Source organism: Otolemur garnettii, unplaced genomic scaffold (genome assembly GCF_000181295.1).
Source record: "Otolemur garnettii isolate 467f Iridium unplaced genomic scaffold, OtoGar3 scaffold00096, whole genome shotgun sequence".
NCBI lineage: Eukaryota > Metazoa > Chordata > Mammalia > Primates > Galagidae > Otolemur > Otolemur garnettii.
Window position 1 is genome coordinate 1,847,293 of NW_003852491.1, and position 19,137 is coordinate 1,866,429.

General features: G+C 49.1%; 2 protein-coding genes across 2 annotated transcripts in view; one reads left to right on the plus strand and one right to left on the minus strand.

Annotated features, from left to right (window-relative positions):
* The first annotated feature begins 549 nt into the window (after positions 1-549).
* PLK1 (polo like kinase 1) lies at positions 550-11,746 on the plus strand. Its single transcript, XM_003795732.3, has 10 exons — positions 550-1,122; positions 1,858-2,026; positions 2,708-2,852; positions 3,879-3,972; positions 5,041-5,260; positions 8,970-9,125; positions 10,452-10,529; positions 10,707-10,861; positions 10,958-11,140; positions 11,252-11,746. The coding sequence occupies exons 1-10, from the start codon at positions 715-717 to the stop codon at positions 11,456-11,458; spliced, it is 1,815 nt and encodes a 604-aa protein (XP_003795780.1). The 5' UTR covers positions 550-714; the 3' UTR covers positions 11,459-11,746.
* Positions 11,747-11,929: 183 nt separating this feature from the next.
* ERN2 (endoplasmic reticulum to nucleus signaling 2) overlaps positions 11,930-19,137 on the minus strand; it is a 15,986-nt gene continuing 8,778 nt past the window's right edge. Inside the window, exons 11-22 of the mRNA XM_003795845.2 lie at positions 18,903-19,024; positions 17,908-18,063; positions 17,522-17,681; positions 15,461-15,545; positions 15,093-15,282; positions 14,917-15,016; positions 14,636-14,835; positions 13,231-13,378; positions 13,018-13,145; positions 12,381-12,504; positions 12,231-12,298; positions 11,930-12,142 (exon numbers count right to left, since the gene is read on the minus strand). Of these exons, the coding sequence (XP_003795893.1) occupies positions 11,930-12,142; positions 12,231-12,298; positions 12,381-12,504; positions 13,018-13,145; positions 13,231-13,378; positions 14,636-14,835; positions 14,917-15,016; positions 15,093-15,282; positions 15,461-15,545; positions 17,522-17,681; positions 17,908-18,063; positions 18,903-19,024 (1,694 nt within the window). The remainder of the gene's footprint in view (positions 12,143-12,230; positions 12,299-12,380; positions 12,505-13,017; positions 13,146-13,230; positions 13,379-14,635; positions 14,836-14,916; positions 15,017-15,092; positions 15,283-15,460; positions 15,546-17,521; positions 17,682-17,907; positions 18,064-18,902; positions 19,025-19,137) is intronic.

The window sequence follows — 19,137 nt, forward strand, 5'->3', positions numbered from 1 at the left end:
GGAATCACCTGAGCAGGCTTGTTGAAAGGCAGATTCTGACTCGGGGGTCTGGAGTGGGGCCTGAACATTTGCCTATCCCTTTCTAACAAGCTCCCAGGTGATCGTGATGCTGCGGAGCCCTATAATACAAAAAGGAACGGAGACTTGCCTTGAAATTGCGTTTGTCTGGCAAGGATCCATCCTGTTTTTACTTAGATTTTAGTTTGCTTAGAGTGGCGTGGCAGAGAGCTGAGAGTTTCTTGTTGGCGCTGCCAGGTCTCTACTCTTAAAAGAGTTTATATTCTAGATGGTGGGGCGAGGATAGGAGGTGGTGCTAGGAAAAGCTTCCTGGAGTGTGTGCTGGTGAACTGCCGGAGCTTCGCCTGCTGGCCTATAGAGGGAGAAACCCTGAACGAATTCACCCTCTCCTGGGGCTGTGGCTGGGCATCCCTACGCCAGGCACAGTTTCCCAGGATATCCCACGTGCCTGCTGTCGGCCCGCCCCTGTCAATCAATTTTTTTCCCCGGCTGGGTCTGAATTTAAAGGCAGCTGCAGTGTAGAGCGCTCCCATGGTGCCTCGCGGCGGGCGGGTTTGGATTTTAAATCCCCGCGGCCAATCAGTGGCGCGCAGGCTTCTGTAACGTTCCCAGCACCGCGTTTGAATTCGAGGAGGAGAGGAACTGTGCGGCGCTTCTGCTCCCACCCTGCCAGGTCAGCCGAGCAACTCTGGGAGCATGAGTACAGCGGCGACTGCAGGGAAGCTGGCCCGGGCACCGGCCGACCCGGGGAAAGCTGGGGTCCCAGGCCCTGCAGCTCCGGGGGCGCCGGCGGCAGCTCTTCCAGCGAAAGAGATCCCGGAGGTCCTAGTGGACCAACGCAGCCGGCGGCGCTATGTGCGGGGCCGCTTTTTGGGCAAGGGCGGCTTCGCCAAGTGTTTTGAGATCTCGGATGCGGACACCAAGGAGGTGTTCGCAGGCAAGATCGTGCCTAAGTCTCTGCTGCTCAAGCCGCACCAGAAGGAGAAGATGTCCATGGAGATTTCCATTCACCGCAGCCTTGCCCATCAACACGTCGTAGGCTTTCATGGCTTTTTCGAGGACAACGACTTCGTGTTCGTGGTGTTGGAGCTCTGTCGCAGGAGGGTGAGTGCCGCTGCAAGAGGACTGGAGCTTGGCATTGGGGGCCGGAGTTGGGGTACCTGGACCCAGAGCTGCTGGGAAGAACTGCTTGGGAAAGGGGTGTTTGGGAGTTGGAACTACCAGAGCTGCAAACCTCCAGCTAGGGATGGAAAAGGTCTCTGCTAAGGGGTGCTTGGAACTTACAGGGGAGGAGATTCCAGTTAAGTGGAGTCTGAGTCATGTTGCTGCCAGGGGAGTCGGCTCCCACACGGAAGGTGTTGGTGGGGGGTTCTGGCAGTTCAGGAGTGCAGGGAGAGGAGTCCCAGGATAGGGGGGACTCCGAGCTTCAGAGTGGGTTTGGGAGGGAGTGGTTGGAGCCAGCCTTCGTCTTCCCGGGGAGAGAGGAACCAGGAAAGGGATCTGCTGCTGGGTGGAGTCCGGGGAGGAGATCCTGGGGACTCTTTTGAGTTTCCGGAGCCGCGCTAATAGAAGAATCCTAGGTAAGGGAGAGACAGTTAGTGGAGGGAATGGCTGTGGCCAGTGTTAGGGCAGGCTCTAGATCCTAGTTGTCCTGGAAAATGAATTGGAGGCAGGAGATTAGGGAAGAAGAGAAACCTGGCAGAACCCCTTCTTCAACCCCCCTGGGGGTCCAGGGTCCAGCCCTGGGGTTGCCTTTACTTAGTAACACTCCTGCTTCCCCAGTGGACCTCAGTACTGCCTCCTCCGCATTGCTCCTGCTCTCTCCTCTCCACCCCCTAGTCTCTCCTGGAGCTGCACAAGAGGAGGAAAGCCCTGACTGAGCCTGAGGCCAGATACTACCTGAGGCAAATCGTCCTTGGCTGCCAATACCTGCACAGAAACCGAGTTATTCACCGGGACCTTAAGCTGGGCAACCTCTTCCTGAATGAGGACCTGGAAGTGAAAATAGGTGAGGCTGGGCCTCCAGGGGTGCATGACCCCACTACAAGAGTAGGAACTTGGAAGAAGCTGGGAGAAAGGAAATAGGAAGGAGACAAGGAGAAGAAAGAGGACAGTGGGAAGTCTGGGCTGTCGATTACCTCTAGAATTCTCATTAGTCCAAAAACCTAAAACAAAGAGCCCACAAGCCAGTATCTTGCCTGCAGATGCATTATTTTTGTGCCCCAACTGCAGTGTTTTAAAAAAAGAATTTGAATTTGTTTCCATTTTTTAAATTGGGAGGCTTAACGTGAAAATTTGGATTTGGAACTCCTTTTAAACATTTAGAAGCTCTAGCAATACAGGAAGCCACAGTCTCCATCCTTCCCTATAACAATTTCTTCACAGACCTGCCAAGTAGCAATATTGGAGGTTATACTTGGTTGATCCTTGAGGGCATTTGAGTTTCTCATTCCTGGCAATTCCCTTTTAGGAGCAAAGCCCTCTCTCCTTTCTAAGGGGAGGGGTGAGAAGGGTCACTAGAGGCACCTCCCTGGGGCAGTGTGGTGGGAGAATTCCTGGGCAAGCCATACTGCATACCAGGAGCAGAGGCTTGTGGGATCAAATGATGGTCAAACCTGAACCAGCTGTCTGCATTGACAGATGGCAGAGGCTGGCATCTGAGTACCCACTGTTCCTCCCTCTGTCCCAGGGGATTTTGGACTGGCAACCAAAGTCGAATATGATGGGGAGCGGAAGAAGACCCTGTGTGGGACTCCTAATTACATAGCTCCTGAGGTGCTGAGCAAGAAAGGGCACAGTTTCGAGGTGGATGTGTGGTCCATTGGGTGCATCATGTAAGTTGGGAGTTGACTTAGGACCTGCTCAGCCTCAGCAGGGTCCTTTGGGACATCTTATCTGGCTGACCTTTCTGCCTTACAGAAAGGCTGCTCCAGAGGATAGGTTGCCCCCAAACATAGCTTAAATTCCATATCTTTCCTTGTCACTCTGGTATATCCTGTCATGTTCCTGCAGCCTCAGCTATGGGGCCAGAGAAGGGAGAGGGAAGAGCTCTTCAACCTTGCTTTAGCCCCCTTGCTAGAGTGGTCCACAGACCAGTGTCATCTACCTGGGAACCCGTTAGAAGTATAAAATCTCAGGACCCAGACCACTTACTGGATTAGAATCTGGATTTTTAAAAAAGGATTCCTAGGTGATTTTTATATATAATAGAGTTTTAGAAACATTCATCTGCATTGGGTATGAGGAATTAGGCAGGAGGTATGGCTGGCAGCCTGAGGTGCCTGTGGTCAGTCTTGGTCAGTCTGGATTGAGACCATCAGAAGGGGTGGGTGATAGTCAGAGGCTTGGGCCCTTTCAGATATTTTTTTGGTTTTGGCCTAGGTAGTGGGGAGTTAGAAGTGAGTTGTACCAATGGCTTTCACAGTTTTTTGCAATGGAGCTTTTTTCAAGTGAAATTTTAAGCCTTACATACATAAGTGGTAAACATGGAGCTGCTTCGATAGGAACAGGAAGCCCACCCACTTTACCCTGGTGTGTATGGCCAGCAACCTCTGAGGCCCTTGTACACGAGTCCCAGGTTCCTGCCTGCTGTAGTTGAAAATCACTGGTCTTTAACAATCCTGGTCTTTAAAAAGAAAAAAAAGAATCCTGGTTTTTTTCACCTTACTCTACTGAGGGCTTATTCCAACCAGTATCCTGGCTCCTGCGGCTGCTAAGTGGACTTGGGGATTATCTCCAGGGCCCCAGAGTCAGAGTGGATATCCACCGATGCCTGGCCTTGGTTCTGGCCATGACATGATTGCTCCTGTGTCTGGGTTTTGGCTGGGAGCCTTGAGCCAAACCCCACCTTGTGCTTACAGGTATACCTTGTTAGTGGGCAAACCACCTTTCGAGACTTCTTGCCTAAAAGAGACCTACCTCCGGATCAAGAAGAATGAATACAGTATTCCCAAGGTGACTAACAGCACTTTAAGTTTTAATCTATTTTTCCTCCCAAAAGCTTTTTACTGAGCCCAGCTATATCCTGGGGACTGAGATAGATCAATCCTACCCTGAAGTAACCACAGAACTTTAGTGGGCCTGTGTCCGAAATTGCATATAGGACTTGACATATGTGCACACAGCATTTTTTCTAAGGGGAGAGTTTGCAGATTCTGAGAGATTGGGTGATAGATAACTCCCAAATTTGTAAAAAGTAAAAAACAAAGAGCAGAGGAGGGAGTAGGAGGCAAGCAGAAGTGCTTCAGCTTTGGAAATGGACTGTCTTAATTCCAGTGGGCTCTGCCAGTTAGCAGCCAGATCATGTTGGACAAATGGCCTGAATCTTCTGAACCAGTTTCCCATCTATAAAATGGAGTTACAGCTTCAGAGCACCTCACAGAGTGTCTTGCGTAAGTAAGCACTCAAAGAATCATGAACACTGTGAATTCAAGGCCTTTACAATACGAAAGTGGTAGGCATTTTCACAACTACTGGCATAAATGTGTTTAAAAGAATAGCTGGTTCCCAGAGGAGCCCAACTAACACAGGGCCACTTAGCAACGTAATGTGCTGGCTAAAGCTCAGAGGCCTATCATAAGGACACATGTAGTAATTCTGTTACAAAGCGTCAGTTCTCTGTCAGAGAGATAGCCTGGAATGGCTCAAGCTGAGTAGACAAGGCATTCACTCTATCCCTCAGTTTCCTCATCTGCAAAAAAAGTGATGAAAATAGAGATCTCTATCCTTAGATATTTTAATGAGTTAAGTGAGTTAAATACAGGAAATGCTTAGAAGGCTATTTTAAGTGCAGAGTTGATGTTGGGCTACTACCATGCATGTGACCTGTGCTAGACCACAGCCCACTGACACTCTTCTCAGTGGCACTCAGTAAAGCCAATAGTGAAGAACTTGCCATAGAACCAAGTTCTAAATCACTGAACCTATGGCACATTTGAGACCAGAGGGCTGCATGTGGATTGATGGACAGCAGTCCTATCCTCAGGGTCCCCCTCATGTCCTGCTTATGGCTCTTTGCCCTAGCACATCAACCCTGTGGCCGCCTCCCTTATCCAGAAGATGCTTCAGACAGATCCTACTGCCCGCCCAACCATTAATGAGCTGCTGAACGATGAGTTCTTTACTTCTGGCTACATCCCTGCCCGTCTTCCCATCACCTGTCTCACCATTCCACCGAGGTTTTCCATTGCTCCCAGCACCCTGGACCCCAGCAGCCGGAAACCTCTCACAGTCCTCAATAAAGGTAAGACAAGGGGCAAGACAGCAGAGCCCAAGCGAGCCCAGGCTTTAGGAGTGTGCAGCTTCCTCCCTGGCCCCCAGAGCTCAGGTGTGGAGGAAGATAGGCCTCCCCTCAAATCCATGGTTCCCATGCTCTTCTGTACCTCAGCTCTGTCAGGAAACAGACTTTAGCATGGCTAGATAAACCCACTGGGCCCAATAAAAATGGACTGAACGCCAAAACCTGAAATTAAAAATTCCTGATGTCATTCTTATGTAGTTCATTGAAAAAAATAACATTTTCAAACAGACACATTGAACATAATGCAATATAGATCCCCTCATTCCCACCAGATTTGATAATTATCAACATTTTTATCATATTGCTTCATTTATCATTTTTTTATTTCTTTAAAGTAGTAAAAGTTAATCCTAGGTGACTTGCCATTTTAGCCCTATAAGTTTCAGAGTATATCTCTTAAAAAAGACATTTTCTGGCTCAGCGCCTATAGCTCAACCGGCTAAGGTGCCAGCCACATACACCTAAAGTGGCGGGTTCGAATCCCTAGCCCCGACCCGCCAAACAACAATGATGGCTGCAACCAAAGAATAGCCGGGCGTTGTGGCAGGCGCCTGTGGTCCCAGCTACTTGGGAGGTGGAAGCAGGAGACTCGCTTGAACCCAGGAGTTGGAGGTTGCTGTGAGCTGTAATGCCACGACACTCTACCCAGGGGGACAGCTTGAGGCTCTGTCTCAAAAAAAAAAAAAAAAAAAAGACATTTTCTTATAAAACTGTAAAACCACATGTCATCACTTAGTTGCTATTGCTTTTAGGTCTCTTTAGAGGACAGAATTAGGAGATAACATGTTTGGAGGTTAGGTAAAACCTTGAGTTTATGATACTTTTTCTTTTTTTTTTTTTTTGAGACAGAGTTTAATTTTGAGAGCCCTCTGTAGAGTGCTGTGGCATCACAGCTCACAGGAACCTCAAACTCTTGGGCTTAAACAATTCTCTTGCCTCAATCTCCCAAGTAGCTGGAACTACAGGCTCCTGCCACAACACCTGGCTGTTTTTGTTGTGGTGGTGGTGGTGGTGGTTGTCATTGTTTGTCAGGCCCAGGCCGGTTCAAACCCACCAGCCCTTGTGTGTGGCTGGTGCCCTAGCCACTGAGCTACAGGCACCAAGCCTGATGTTTTTGATTCACTTTTTAAAAAATGTTTATCAGGCTCTCTATATATTTTTCTGAAACTTTTGAGAGTAAGTTATATGCATTCTGTCCTTTACTCTTAATATTTCAGTGTATATTTTCTAAAGCAAAGATGCTTTTGCATAACCACAGTACCTGACACAGTTATCAAGTTCAGGAGCTGTAACATTGATACAGTTTGTTTTATAGCAATCTTCTTTTCCACTGTAGAGTTACTGCTTTTCTTTGGTAATTTTTAAGTGTCTGATTCAGACATATTAACAGATTTTTACTTCTTTGGTTTTTTTAATGCTTGCATTTCTTTTTCCTTAAAGTGAAAATCTTACTTCCTTACATTAGTATACCTGAATTTTTCACTATATCCCTTTTTCTGTGCAAAGATCTCATGTGGCATTCTGTGCAAAGATCCCAGGTGGCATTTAGTTATCAAGTATCCTTAGTTACCTCTAACCTATGATAGTGCTGCCTTTCATGACCTTGACACTTTTGAAGAGCACTGGGAAGTCAATTTCTAGAATGTCTTTTGGTGTTTACTCATGATTACAGTAAAATTAGGCATTTTCGACAAGAATAACAGCAGTGTTGTGCCTGTCTCTGCATCACATCAGGGTACGTGTTTTCCTTTTTTTTTTTTTTTTTTTTTGAGACAGAGCCTCAAGCTGTCCCCCTGGGTAGAGTGCCGTGGCATTACAGCTCACAGCAACCTCCAACTCCTGGGCTCAAGCGAGTCTCCTGCCTCTGCCTCCCAAGTAGCTGGGACCACAGGCGCCCGCCACAGCGCCCGGCTATTTTTTGGTTGCAGCCGTCATTGTTGTTTGGCGGGTCCGGGCTGGGGATTCGAACCCGCCACCTTAGGTGTACGTGGCTGGCGCCTTAGCTGGTTGAGCTATAGGCGCCGAGCCGTGTTTTCCTTTTTATTGATGATAATAATCTCAATCACTTGTTTAAGGTGACATATGCTAGATTTCTCCTCTGCAGAGTTGTTATTTTTCTGTCTGTAAATAGTAAATATCTTGTGGGGAACTACTTTGATGCTGTCTTAATTTCTTCTCAAACTATTGCCCACTAATTTCAGCATCTGTGGGTGGGCCTTATAGCAGTTATTATAGTGGTGTTCTAGCGGTAGATTTTCTCTTTTCCTCACTCATTTGCATTTACTAATTGGAATTCTTCTGTAAGGAAGAGTTATCCTTTCTGTCCCATTTATTTATTTATGTAGTGATGGATTCGTGGATATTTTATTCTTTGAGCTATCATGTAATACTGTTATTTTAAGGATCACTTTCTTTTCTTTTGGTTTTAATCTTTGAATATACAGTATTTTAAAAACTTATGGGGGTGGCGCCTGTGGCTCAGTAGGTAGGGCGCCGGCCCCATATACTGAGGGTGGCAGGTTCGAACCTGTCCCGGCCAAACAGCAACAAAAAAATAGCTGGGCGTTGTGGCTAGGCCCCTGTAGTCCCAGCTACTCGGGAAGCTGAGGCAAGAGAATTGCTTAAGCCCAGGTGTTAGAGGTTGCCATGAGCTGTGACCCTATGGCACTCTACTGATGGCAACAAAGTGAGACTCTGTCTCTAAAAAAAAAAAACTTACTATGGGAATTTTCAGACTTGCCCCAAAGTAGAACTATATGATGAATCCATATATATTATCTATTTTCAATAATAATGAACATTTGGTGAGACATATTTTATCCATTCCAACTCTCTCTACTTCTGCTAGAGTTTTTTAAGCAAATTCTTAATACCTTATTATTTCACATAGTCTTTTTGAACTGAAAACTTATTTTAAGAAATATTTCATATTATATAAGGGGAATTAACACATGTTGGTAAGGGAAAAAATTAAACATTTAACCATGAAAACAATAAAAGGTGGGTGGCACCTGTGGCTCAGGGAGTAGGGTGCTGGCCTCATATGCTGGAGGTGGTGGGTTCAAACCTGGCCTCAGCCAAAAACTGCAAACCCCCCCCTACAAAAAAAAAAAAAAGAAAGTAGAGAAAACAATAAAAGGTATCTATTCATCTACTGCCCAGAGGCAACCAATGTTAGAATTTTATCATATATCTTTTCAGACTCGCTTTGGTTACATGTAAGCATGTAAAGCAAATTTTAGGGAAGAAAAATCTCTCTTAGGTTTTCATTTAAATGCCTACTAAATTCATCCCGTTGATGAGCTGTGATTACTCTTTCCTCTCCATTTTCTCAATGCTAAAGATTCTTTTAATTCTTTGCTTAAAGCTGGGCGTCTCTGAGCTGCTAGTGGCTTTAAGCTCTTCCCTGAGTGGCCGGTTGTATCCTGTAGGGCCAGGGCCTCAGGTCAGAGGCTTAAGTGTATGAAGCTCTGTGGCCTCACAGTCTGAACCATGCACCTGTCACATGAGCATGGCAGCTGCTCCTCTAATAAGTCTGTACTGACTCAGTTTCCCAAAAGCAGTGGTAGCTGAGTTTTTCTCTGGCAAGGAGTGCTGTGCTCTTCTCTAGCCCTGTTTTTGTGCCTCGCTAATGATTTTGTCACCTTCCTAGGGATGGAGAACCCCCTGCCTGAGCGACCCCGGGAGAAAGAGGAACCAGTGGTTCGAGAAACAGGTGAGGTGGTCGACTGCCACCTCAGTGACTTGCTACAGCAGCTACACAGTGTCAATGCTTCCAAACCCTCTGAGCGAGGGCTGGTGAGGCAAGGTAGGTGCTGTTGGGGTGTAGGCAGGGGAGGTTTGCCTGGGGCATCTGGAGAAGGAAGAGAAATCTCAGCCAATAGAGAGTTGAGGACTTGTCTAGGCTCTGATTCCATAATACCTTTGGTTCCCCCATTTCCTATAAATCAAAATCCATATGAGTTAGTCTGGCATCCAAGGCTTGGCTCCTGCCTTACTTTTCTGATCTATCTCTTCTTTCTTTAGCACCTCAATGTGCCACCTTCATACATTTGCAGACACTGCTTCTTCTGCTCAGTAAATTCCTATTGGTCCTTCAAGACTGTTGAAACAGCAGACCCAAATGTGCTCCAGCTTCAGGACTTTTGCCCCTTCTGCTCCCTCCCCTGGAATGCACTTCCTGTAGACCTTTGCATGGCTCACACTCTCGCCTCCTTCAAATGTCTGCTCCCTTGTCATCTCTAGGAGCATCTTGCCGGCCCCCTCTACTGGTACTTCTTATTCCCCTCACCTGCTCCATAGTTCTCCATAACACTTTTCACCCAGCACGGCTCAGCATCTCCTTTGCTCATCATATCTAAAATAAGAGATTTGTTACATGTACTGAACATGACAATTTTGGTGTATTTGGAATTGTCTACTTACAGTTTTTTTCTTTCTTTCTCTCTTTTTTTTTTTTTAGAGACAGAGTCTCACTTTGTCACCCTTGGTAGAGTGCTGTGGTATCACAGCTCACAGACCTCCAGCTCTTGGGCTTAGGCAATTCTCTTGCCTCAGCCTCCTGAGTAGCTGGGACTACAGGTGCCCACCACAACACCCAGCTATTTTTTTTTTGTTGCAATTTGGCTGGGGCCTGGTTCAAACCCACCACCCTCAGTATATGGGGCTGGTTCCCTACTCACTGAACCACAGGTGCCACCCTTTTTACAGTTTCTTAATCACTCCAAACTGGAAAACTAGATATCAGCTGCTGACTCTTACCATGACAGCAGTGAGTTTCATATCTTGTCTATACTTATTTTGGTAAGTCTTTGTCCCCAAAACTTCAACATAAGCTCTGTGAAGGCTGGGATTTTTGTCTCTTATCCCCTGTACCTTCAACAATGCTGAGCACACAGTAGGCCTTCAATAAATGGGTCAACTGAATGAAGGAATGAGTGGAACTTGGTGCACAGTGCTGTAATGTCTGTGCTGCTGCTTCTCTGAGCCTGTCGGCAGAGACCTTGCTTTGCTCTTTTCTGGAGTCTTGGACCTCTTGGCTAAGCCTAAGGTAGGGTGCCCAGTAGGCACCCCTGGAGTGGGCCAGAGGGGAAGAGGCTGGACCTGACGACTTGTCTGTTTGTTTCTGTCTCAGAGGAGGCTGAGGATCCTGCCTGCATCCCCATCTTCTGGGTCAGCAAGTGGGTGGACTATTCGGACAAGTATGGCCTCGGTAGGTTTCTTCCAGAAAGGATGGGTAGCCTGGGTGTGGCCAAGTGACTCTTCAGTTATTACAGGCTTGCCTTTTTTGGCTCCCAGGTTGTCTCTTCTCGGCACTCTCCTGTCTCCATCCCAGTGCCTCCCCACTTCCTACTCTCCCTGTCTGAAGTTTCCCTCCACCCACTCCTAGGGTACCAGCTGTGTGACAACAGTGTGGGGGTGCTCTTCAATGACTCGACACGCCTTATCCTCTACAATGATGGTGACAGCTTGCAGTACATAGAACGTGATGGTGCTGAGTCTTACCTCACTGTGAGTTCCCATCCCAACTCTTTGTTGAAGAAGGTAAGTCCTAGTTGTTCCATAGGGTATGGTGTTGTTGGGTGTAGGGATTATGCCATGGGTCAGACTCTAATTCTAAAATACCTCCCTTTCAACCAGATCACTCTCCTTAAGTATTTCCGGAATTACATGAGCGAACACTTGTTGAAGGCGGGTGCCAACATCACGCCACGGGAAGGTGATGAGCTAGCCCGGCTGCCCTACCTGCGTACCTGGTTCCGCACCCGCAGTGCCATCATCCTGCACCTCAGTAATGGCAGTGTGCAGATCAACTTCTTCCAGGTGAGCTGGAGGTGACCAGGGGGCAGGAGGTGTGGGTACCTATCTGCGGCAGCAGACAGTAGGAAGGACTGGAGTTGGGAGACTTTATTCCCCTCCCTCCATCCCTTACAGGACCATACGAAACTCATCCTGTGCCCACTGATGGCAGCTGTAACATACATCGATGAGAAACGTGACTTCCGCACATACCGCCTGAGCCTCCTTGAGGAGTATGGCTGCTGCAAGGAGCTGGCCAGCCGGCTGCGCTATGCTCGCACCATGGTGGACAAGCTGCTGAGCTCACGCTCAGCTAACAACCGCCTCAAGGCCTCTTCATAGGCACCCTGGACTCGTGCCCCTCTCCACTCCTGTTAGTACTGGGGCCTGCACTGGTCAGCGCCCACAGTGCTGTTTTTGTAATGTGTCCCCCAGCCCTGGGGGCTGGGCAAAGAGCTTCATCATCCTTGCAGGTGGGGGTTGCTGTGTATAAGTTATTTTTGTACAGGTTCGGGTGTGGGTTCTTTCCCTTCTCCCTCAACCCCACCATATGAATTGTACAGAATATTTCTATTGAATTTGGGACTGTCCTTTCCTTTGCTTTATATACATTAAACATATGTGAATCTTTTCTTTCCTCTTGTATTCTCTGAGGGGGTCAGCCTGGGGCCTGGGGTCTAGGTATATATCTCTGTTCCAGTAGCTCAGCTGCCAGGCCTCTTCCAGTCTTTTCTGATGCTAAAGCCAGCCTCAGCCATGGGCCCGACTCATTGGCTGGCCTGCATAGAGGCTGCCTCTGGCCCCTGGCCCACCTCAGCTCCCAGCATCTCCTGGGCAAGACTTGCTGGCCTCTGAGGCTGGCGGATAGTAGGGCAGGAAGAGGCTCTCCGAGGCACAGCTCCTCATAGCGTGGTGTGTGTGGAGCAACAGCCGTGGGAAGCGGTTTGTGAAGTACTGGACGAAGCTATCAGGGACTTGGCCCAGCACCTGCTGCACGTCAGCTGGGAGCTCCCTGTAGTGGTGCTTCTGGGTAGTGGGGGAAGAACAGAGAGCCTGGCTCAGCTGTGGACAGGCCTTGTCAAGATCCAGACCCCACCCAGGCCCCAGAACACACCTTGTTTCTCATAGCACGAAGCAGGTCTCGCACTGATGTCCCCTTATATGACCGGAACCGCCTCAGTTCTGTAGGCAGGAAAATCAGTGGCAAACCTGTTCCCACTGAGCTCCCCTCAGCCTCCCAGGTCCACCTGAGTGTGGCCTCTACCTGTCTGCAGTGGAACGGAGATGTGCTTGTGCCAGTTGTTCTGGACTACTGCATAGCCTCCTGCCTCTAGCGCCCTCACGAGGGGCGCCTGCTCAGACTCCTTCTCCAGCCAGTCACTGACGTCCTAGAATCCCACAGACCTCCTGAGCCTTGTGACCAATACTGGGGCCATAAGGCCAGGCATGCGATGTGGCTTTGGGGAGTGGTTTAGGATGATAAGGCTCTTTGCCTTTTGGAGAGTGGGGCTTCTTGGTGCCATGCCTCTATGTTACAGGTATTTGCCACCAACATCCATGTTACAGATAATGTATCATCAACTTCTGGTGAGGTAGGTATTGCTGTCCCAATTCTACAGATGAAAAACCAGGCTCAGAGGCAGAAAGTTACTTGCTCAAGGTCACACAGTGGAATAGGCTATCAGCATGGGCACAGCACGAGTGACAACTCAGAAAGGAATGAGTATATTCCTGTACAAGGGACGGGGTGCGGGGTGCTGGCAAAGCTAGCAACAGTGGCCCAGAGAGTGCCAAGATGGCAGAGTTTAAGACCAAGATTTTTCCTGGTTTAGATAAGGAACCAGGCTCCCAGTACCTAAACTTGCTACTTCTGGAGGCCAGTCCCAAGATTTTCCTCTGACCTGGAAGAACTGGAGTTGCTTGGCTCTGCTCCAAAAGAAGGGGTGGGCCAGCATCTGCTGGGCAGAGGGCCGAGCCTGTGGCCGTGGGTTCAGCATGGCTTCAACCAGGTCCCGGGCAATGACCTTATCTGGAGAGTGGGAGAGGAGGGCTGGCTTCAGGCCAACCCAGCCTCACACCCTCATTCCCCCCTTCTCTGCTGGGCCAGATCTCACCATGGGCCTCTTCCTCCAGGTGAACCAGACAGGCAGCCCCTGCGAGGATGTTTGCCTGGCGGTAAAGACTCTCTCCAAAGGGGTGGCTGCCACTGGAAAGCACATAGTAGAATACGCAGCCTGCAGAGAAGATGTCCACTGCGCAGGTCTGGGAGAAAGGTGGATGTGAGAAGATCTGTCTCTAGGAAGCAGAGCTGGCTAAATCATCTTGTGGACTGATACAGCAGCCAGAGTTTGGCTTAAGATGCTTCCTTGGCAGCATCTCCCTACTGTAGATCCTCACCCCTATTTACCATTGAAGGGGACCAAGGGTTTCACCCCAGAGCTTTGCCCCGGCTGAGCTTCTAACTTGGGTTTCCAAGCTTCGTTCTTGCGGGGTGTAGGCAGGTAACAAACATAACAGGGTAAAGTTGCCAGGAGGTGCAAGGAGGTGATAGTGAGGGCTGTGGTGACCTGGCCCTATCTACAGGGCTGCTGGTCCTTAGCTCTAGCTGCTTCTCACTAGAGGATGCTGCAGTGGGGGCAAAGCTAATTTTTAAAGAGAATCCAGAAATCCAGATTTTCATATGGAATGTCCCAAATGATAAAATTTTAGCCACTAATTTAAAAAACCAAACCAAGTATGCTCATGACATCAGTGCATTTAGTCCTTAGGCCCCAGGTCACGGCTTCTACTTTTATGCTTTAGGAGTGGGGTGGCTTTGCCTAGTGACTGTCCTTTTGTGTTACTGTCAAATTTTTCCATAATTTCTGCTTTTACCCACACACTGTGACTCAAAAATAATCCTGGGATCTAGACTCAAATGTCTTTGTGGGTCTCACACTGATCTGTGCTTCAACTATTTTAGTTTATCTGATCCTCCCCAAGCCCTTGAGATCTGTAGTTGTTGAACATGACTCCACATTAAAATCACCTGGCTAATTAGGTCAGAACTACTGGGTGTGGGGCCTCTTTCCCAGTGATTGTGAAGCATAGTGAGGACTGAAGACCATTTTCTAGCTTGTGGTTTGCCAACCTCTACACTACTGACATTTTATGAATTGTTGGGGCCTGTCCTATGCACCGTGAGGCGTTCAGCAGCACCCTGACCACCACCCACCAGATGTTAGTAGCACTTTCCTCCCAAGTTAGGACAACCAAAAACTTCTCAAGATGTTGTCTAATGTCCTGTGAGTGGCAAAGTAGATCCTGTCTACTCATTGCTCTAGGTAAGAAAGGACAAATTATTTGTCCCTATTTACAGATGAGAAAACAAGCTCAGAGCGGTAGTCAGGGTCACAGAGTGAGTGACATGGAGCCTCGGCAGAAGGAGAACTGGGGCAGGGAGGAATCCTTGCGGCCTGGGGCAGGGAGGAATCCTTGTGGCCCAGTGGTGTGTCTGGCTGTCTTGATGGGAACACTCACCGGGCTGTCTGATGGCCGGAGCTTCAGGAGCTCAGGCGCCATCCAGCCTTCTGTGCCTGGGATGCCAGAGTGGAGGCTGAAGCTGCAGCGGCCAGCAGGCAGCTTCTTGCAGAGGCCAAAGTCTGAGAGGACCACCCTGCCTTGGCCCCAGCTGTCAGGCCCAGCGATAAGAATGTTGCCTGGCTTCAGATCCCGGTGCACTGTGGGAGGGGAGCAGAGAGGAAGCTGGCTGCTTGGTGTGGGGACGGTAGAGGTTGAGGGTGTGTGTGGGAGGCCCTTACCTATGTGTAAGGAGTGCAGGTGAGCCAGGCCCGACGTCAGCTGCTGCAGTACCATCTTGGGCTCTAGGCCCCCGCGGTCTACATCAGGATTTTCCACGTACTGAGCAGTAGCAAGGGACATATCATCACTCTCCAGCCCAGGACCTCCCCAGGACACTCCTGAACCCCTAACTCACCTCCCTCAGGGAGGCCCGGCAGAGCTCCAGGGCTATGTAGTGGAACTGGGGGCCCCGCTCCGTGCAGAAATAGCGGAGCACATTGGGGTGCCGGTCAGACTCCTGCAGCAGCTGGACCTCCCGCCGGACCAGGCCAAAGCATTCTCGGAGGAGCCTCTTGACAGCCACTGCCCGCCCCTCAAACTGTCCCCTAAGAGGCAGGGGAGATGGGGCATTCAGAGAGCAGAAAAAAGAAAGAGCAGGAATGGGTGAGCAGGCATCGGTCTGGATCCACCTCAGGGAGTCTGTGAAAGAAAGGCTTTCCCCGGGATAGTGGCCACAAGGGCTCTGAGGACCACATCCTGACCCGGCTCCTGGTTGCCACTCACCGGAAAACAAAAGTCCCACTTGCCCCACGGCCCAGCACATCCTTGGGGTTGAAGGAAATCTTCCCCACCACAGTGAGTGGCTCTGCTGGTAGAGAGGAGGGTGGTGTCTTGGGCAGTCTCTGCCCGCCTTTGCCACCTGCACTGTTCTCCCAACTTCCACCCTTCCATGCTCAGCCTGGTGCAGTGGGGTGCATGCCCGGTGAGAGCAAGGTCCTCCTTGGTCCCAGACTGCCTGGGTTCATGCCTGGTGCTGCCACTTTATGTATACATAGACAAGTTACTTAACCACTGTGCCCTTGGTTTTCTCATCTGTACAGCACCACCCAGGTTACTACTCCTGCACAGGTTACTGTGAGGATTCAATGCATGCATGGAAGGAAGGGGTGCGGTGATGTTTGCTACATTATCCTCTTATCTCTCTCTCCCTTTCAGCATCTTCTGCCCAGGTTTCTCTCCTTTGCGTCCTCTGTCATTCTTCCTACCTCTGCATTTTGCTGCTTTTACATGGGTTGGGGGGAACACTTAAAGTCAGTCACATTCTTTCGCAGGTATTTGCCAGCATTCACACATGGACACCATCTCGCAGAGATTAAGAGCATACCCTAAAGCCAGCCACCTGCCTTTGAAACTCTCAGCTGCTACTTACTAGCTTTGTGAGCCTGGGGTGACTGTGGAGGTGTCACTAAACCTTTCTGCCTTTCTTTCCTCTTCCAGAAAAGAGGCATTCAAACAGTATCCACCTCTTGGGAAAGTTGTATCACACCTTAATACATGCAAAACATTCAGAACAGTGCCTGGTACACAGTAAGCGCCATATAAATGTTAGCTCAGTTTTAGGCTGGATTGCATGCACCTGCTGCACAGTGTGTGACACAGTGAGCAGTCCTGAAGGATGCCCAGCCAACTGTGTGCAGACGAATTCACCTAAGTTAAATGAGAACAGGACGTGACTCCACTGTAGATTTTGTGAACCATAAAAAAGTCCACGAGGTCTGGGAGACCGAGGCAGGTAGATTGCTTGTGCTTAGGAGTTCAAGACCAGCCTAAGCAAAAGCAAGACCCTGTTTCTACTAAAAAAAAGTACACAAGGGACTTTGACAAGAACCAACTGGGAAAAGGAGTCTAGGTTACCAGGGGCAAGACAAGACAGACTCAGCTCTAGAGTCAAAGGTCCAGGAGATGAGATTTTGGGGTGCAGTGGGGTGTTACTTGGACCCCCTGAGCCAGTAAAATGACAAGAACTGCAAACACCTCAGGGCTCAGGCAACTCTGCCCAAAGAAGGGGGCCGTTCCGCTCTTGGCTGTGGCACAATGAACACAGAGGTAATCACTGGGACAGCGGTGGAGCCAAGTGTGAGGTGGACTTTAGCCTGAGTAATGTGATAGCAGGGTGGGGCTAAGGCATGAGGAAGTGGTCCGAATAGTGACTAGGAGGTGCCAGGTCACAAAGTGGACAGAGGCAGGAACCCAGCCCAGAGAAACAGCCTGGGCTGATCATACATGCATGTGCAAAGCCCCTGGGGCATCCCACAGATCCCACAGGAAGCTTGAAAGGGCTTTTTTATGGGACTACATCAGAGAAGAGGAGAGAAATGTTTAAAAAGTAAAAAGCCCTAAATGGGAAAAATTGTACCGAGGTTGTTTACTATTACTGTTACCAAATATAATATTATTTCAACACAAATATTAATAACATTACCCATGTATGGCTTAATAATGTGATGGTAACCTCTCATGATGAGATGAAATAATGTTATTATTCCCATATGAGAAAACCGAAGCTCAGAGGAGTTAAGCAAACACATCAAAGTTAACAATGGAGAGTTAGATCTGTATCCGATTCTGTCTACATTCAGAGTCTTTGAAAATAACAAAATAGTGACAGTGGACACTTGTAGAGTGCTCAGCTATGTAGCAGGCACTATTTGAAACACTCTTCTTAGTGCTTTTAGGTCTAACCACCCCACTTTAGTGGTTTCTAACACAGTGACTTTGAGGTTAAATCTGTCCCTCCCTTTTCTCTGTCCCTGACTCTGTCCTATCCTGTTTACTCATGCTTACCTTCGGGGTCAGTGAGTGGCTGAGCTTGCTCTGAGGGACTTGGAAGCCTCGTCTGGCCTCTCAGAGTGGCCCCCAAATGCTGGGATGGAGTGTCCTGGGAGATGTGAGGAGGGTCTGCTGGTGCCAGGGGCATCGGCTGCTGCTTCTCCACCTGCTGCTGCTGAAACACCAGGGCCTAAGGGAGCTCATCTTGGCATCTGTGCCTGAGATGACTTCTCACGGGACGTGAACTTACAGAGTACGACAGCAGGAGCTTGGGAGCTACCAAGCAGAAGGCAGGGGCAAAGTCAGAGCTGGGGGAGGAGAGAGTTGCTGAGAGGTCTCAGAAAGGAGCAGCAGAATGCCCCCGAGAAGACCCCAAGATGGGCCTGAGGCCAAGGCCTCACCTGCCTCATGAGGAAGAGAATCCACCCTCCCAGGAGGACAGCAGTGAGGCTGGCTGCCAGCAGGTCTTGGGACCCCAGCCTTGGATAAGAGTCTGGTGTTTCCTCTTCTGGACTCAGCTCCGGGTCCCAGGGTTTCTCACGGCTCAGACCCAAGAGCTGGGGACAAAATGGCTCTCACTCTTGGTTCCCCTCCCATCATGGAGCCCCCAGCCTTTCTTCCTCATCTAGTACAGGGCTGGGCTTCACTGAAGGAACAGTGAACGGTCTGTGTGTAGTGGAAAACAGCAGTGTGCCCAGAGAGTGGTTTTCCCAGCCTACCAGAGGACCAGCATCTCATGGGGTATCAGCAAAAAATACAGATATTTAGGGTGGCCCCTGTGGCTCAGAGGAGTAGGTCCCTAGCCCCACCTGCCGGAGGTAGTGGGTTCAAACTCAGCCCTGGCCAAAAACTGTAAAACAAACAAACAAACAAAAAACAAAAACAAACCCCCCCAGAAACTGAGAGTGTCATTACAAACTTAGCTATCCCCTTCCAGAGTTTTTGAATTTGATGGGTCTGGAGTGGATTCCAAGGTGATTCTGATGAGCAAACAGATTTGAGAATTCCTGCTCTAGGCCATGGCTGTTCCTTCTAACCTTGAACTACTTGCTAGTGATGCTTGTTCAACCCTCTCTCAGGACAGCATGCTTTTATAGTTTTTCCATTTTCAAATTTTCACTTGATGAATACTTTGTAATTTTTATAGTGAAGAAGAATAAAGAAAGTCATGCCCCACGTTTCGTGATTTAGGGAGCCAGTATCATTTTGACACTTACAACACGTTTCTGGCAGTAATAATGACAAAAGAGTGTTTGTCTTTTGAGAAATTGTGTGAGGCCAGTTGAACCCCGCCCCCCCCCCCCCGTGTTATTCCCAGCAGCCTGAGGAAGAAGTCCAAGGACTGTCCACCCACAATGCTGGGTTCCCCGCTACTCTCTGTCCTACCAGCACTGACCTCCAAGAAGAGGGCTGAGGCCTGAGTGCTCTCTGATGGTCTTGTCTCAGAAGACCCACTCCCTGGGGTGGGATGGACCCTCAGCATGGTGGTGTGCAGGACTGGGGGTAGCTCATGGTGTCCTAAGGGGCAGGAAAAAAGCCAGTGGGCTGAACACGACCTCAGCTTTCCAGCTCAGAAGCTCTGCTCATTTTTTAATTTTTTAAATTAAGTTTTTTAAATTTTTTTAAATAAA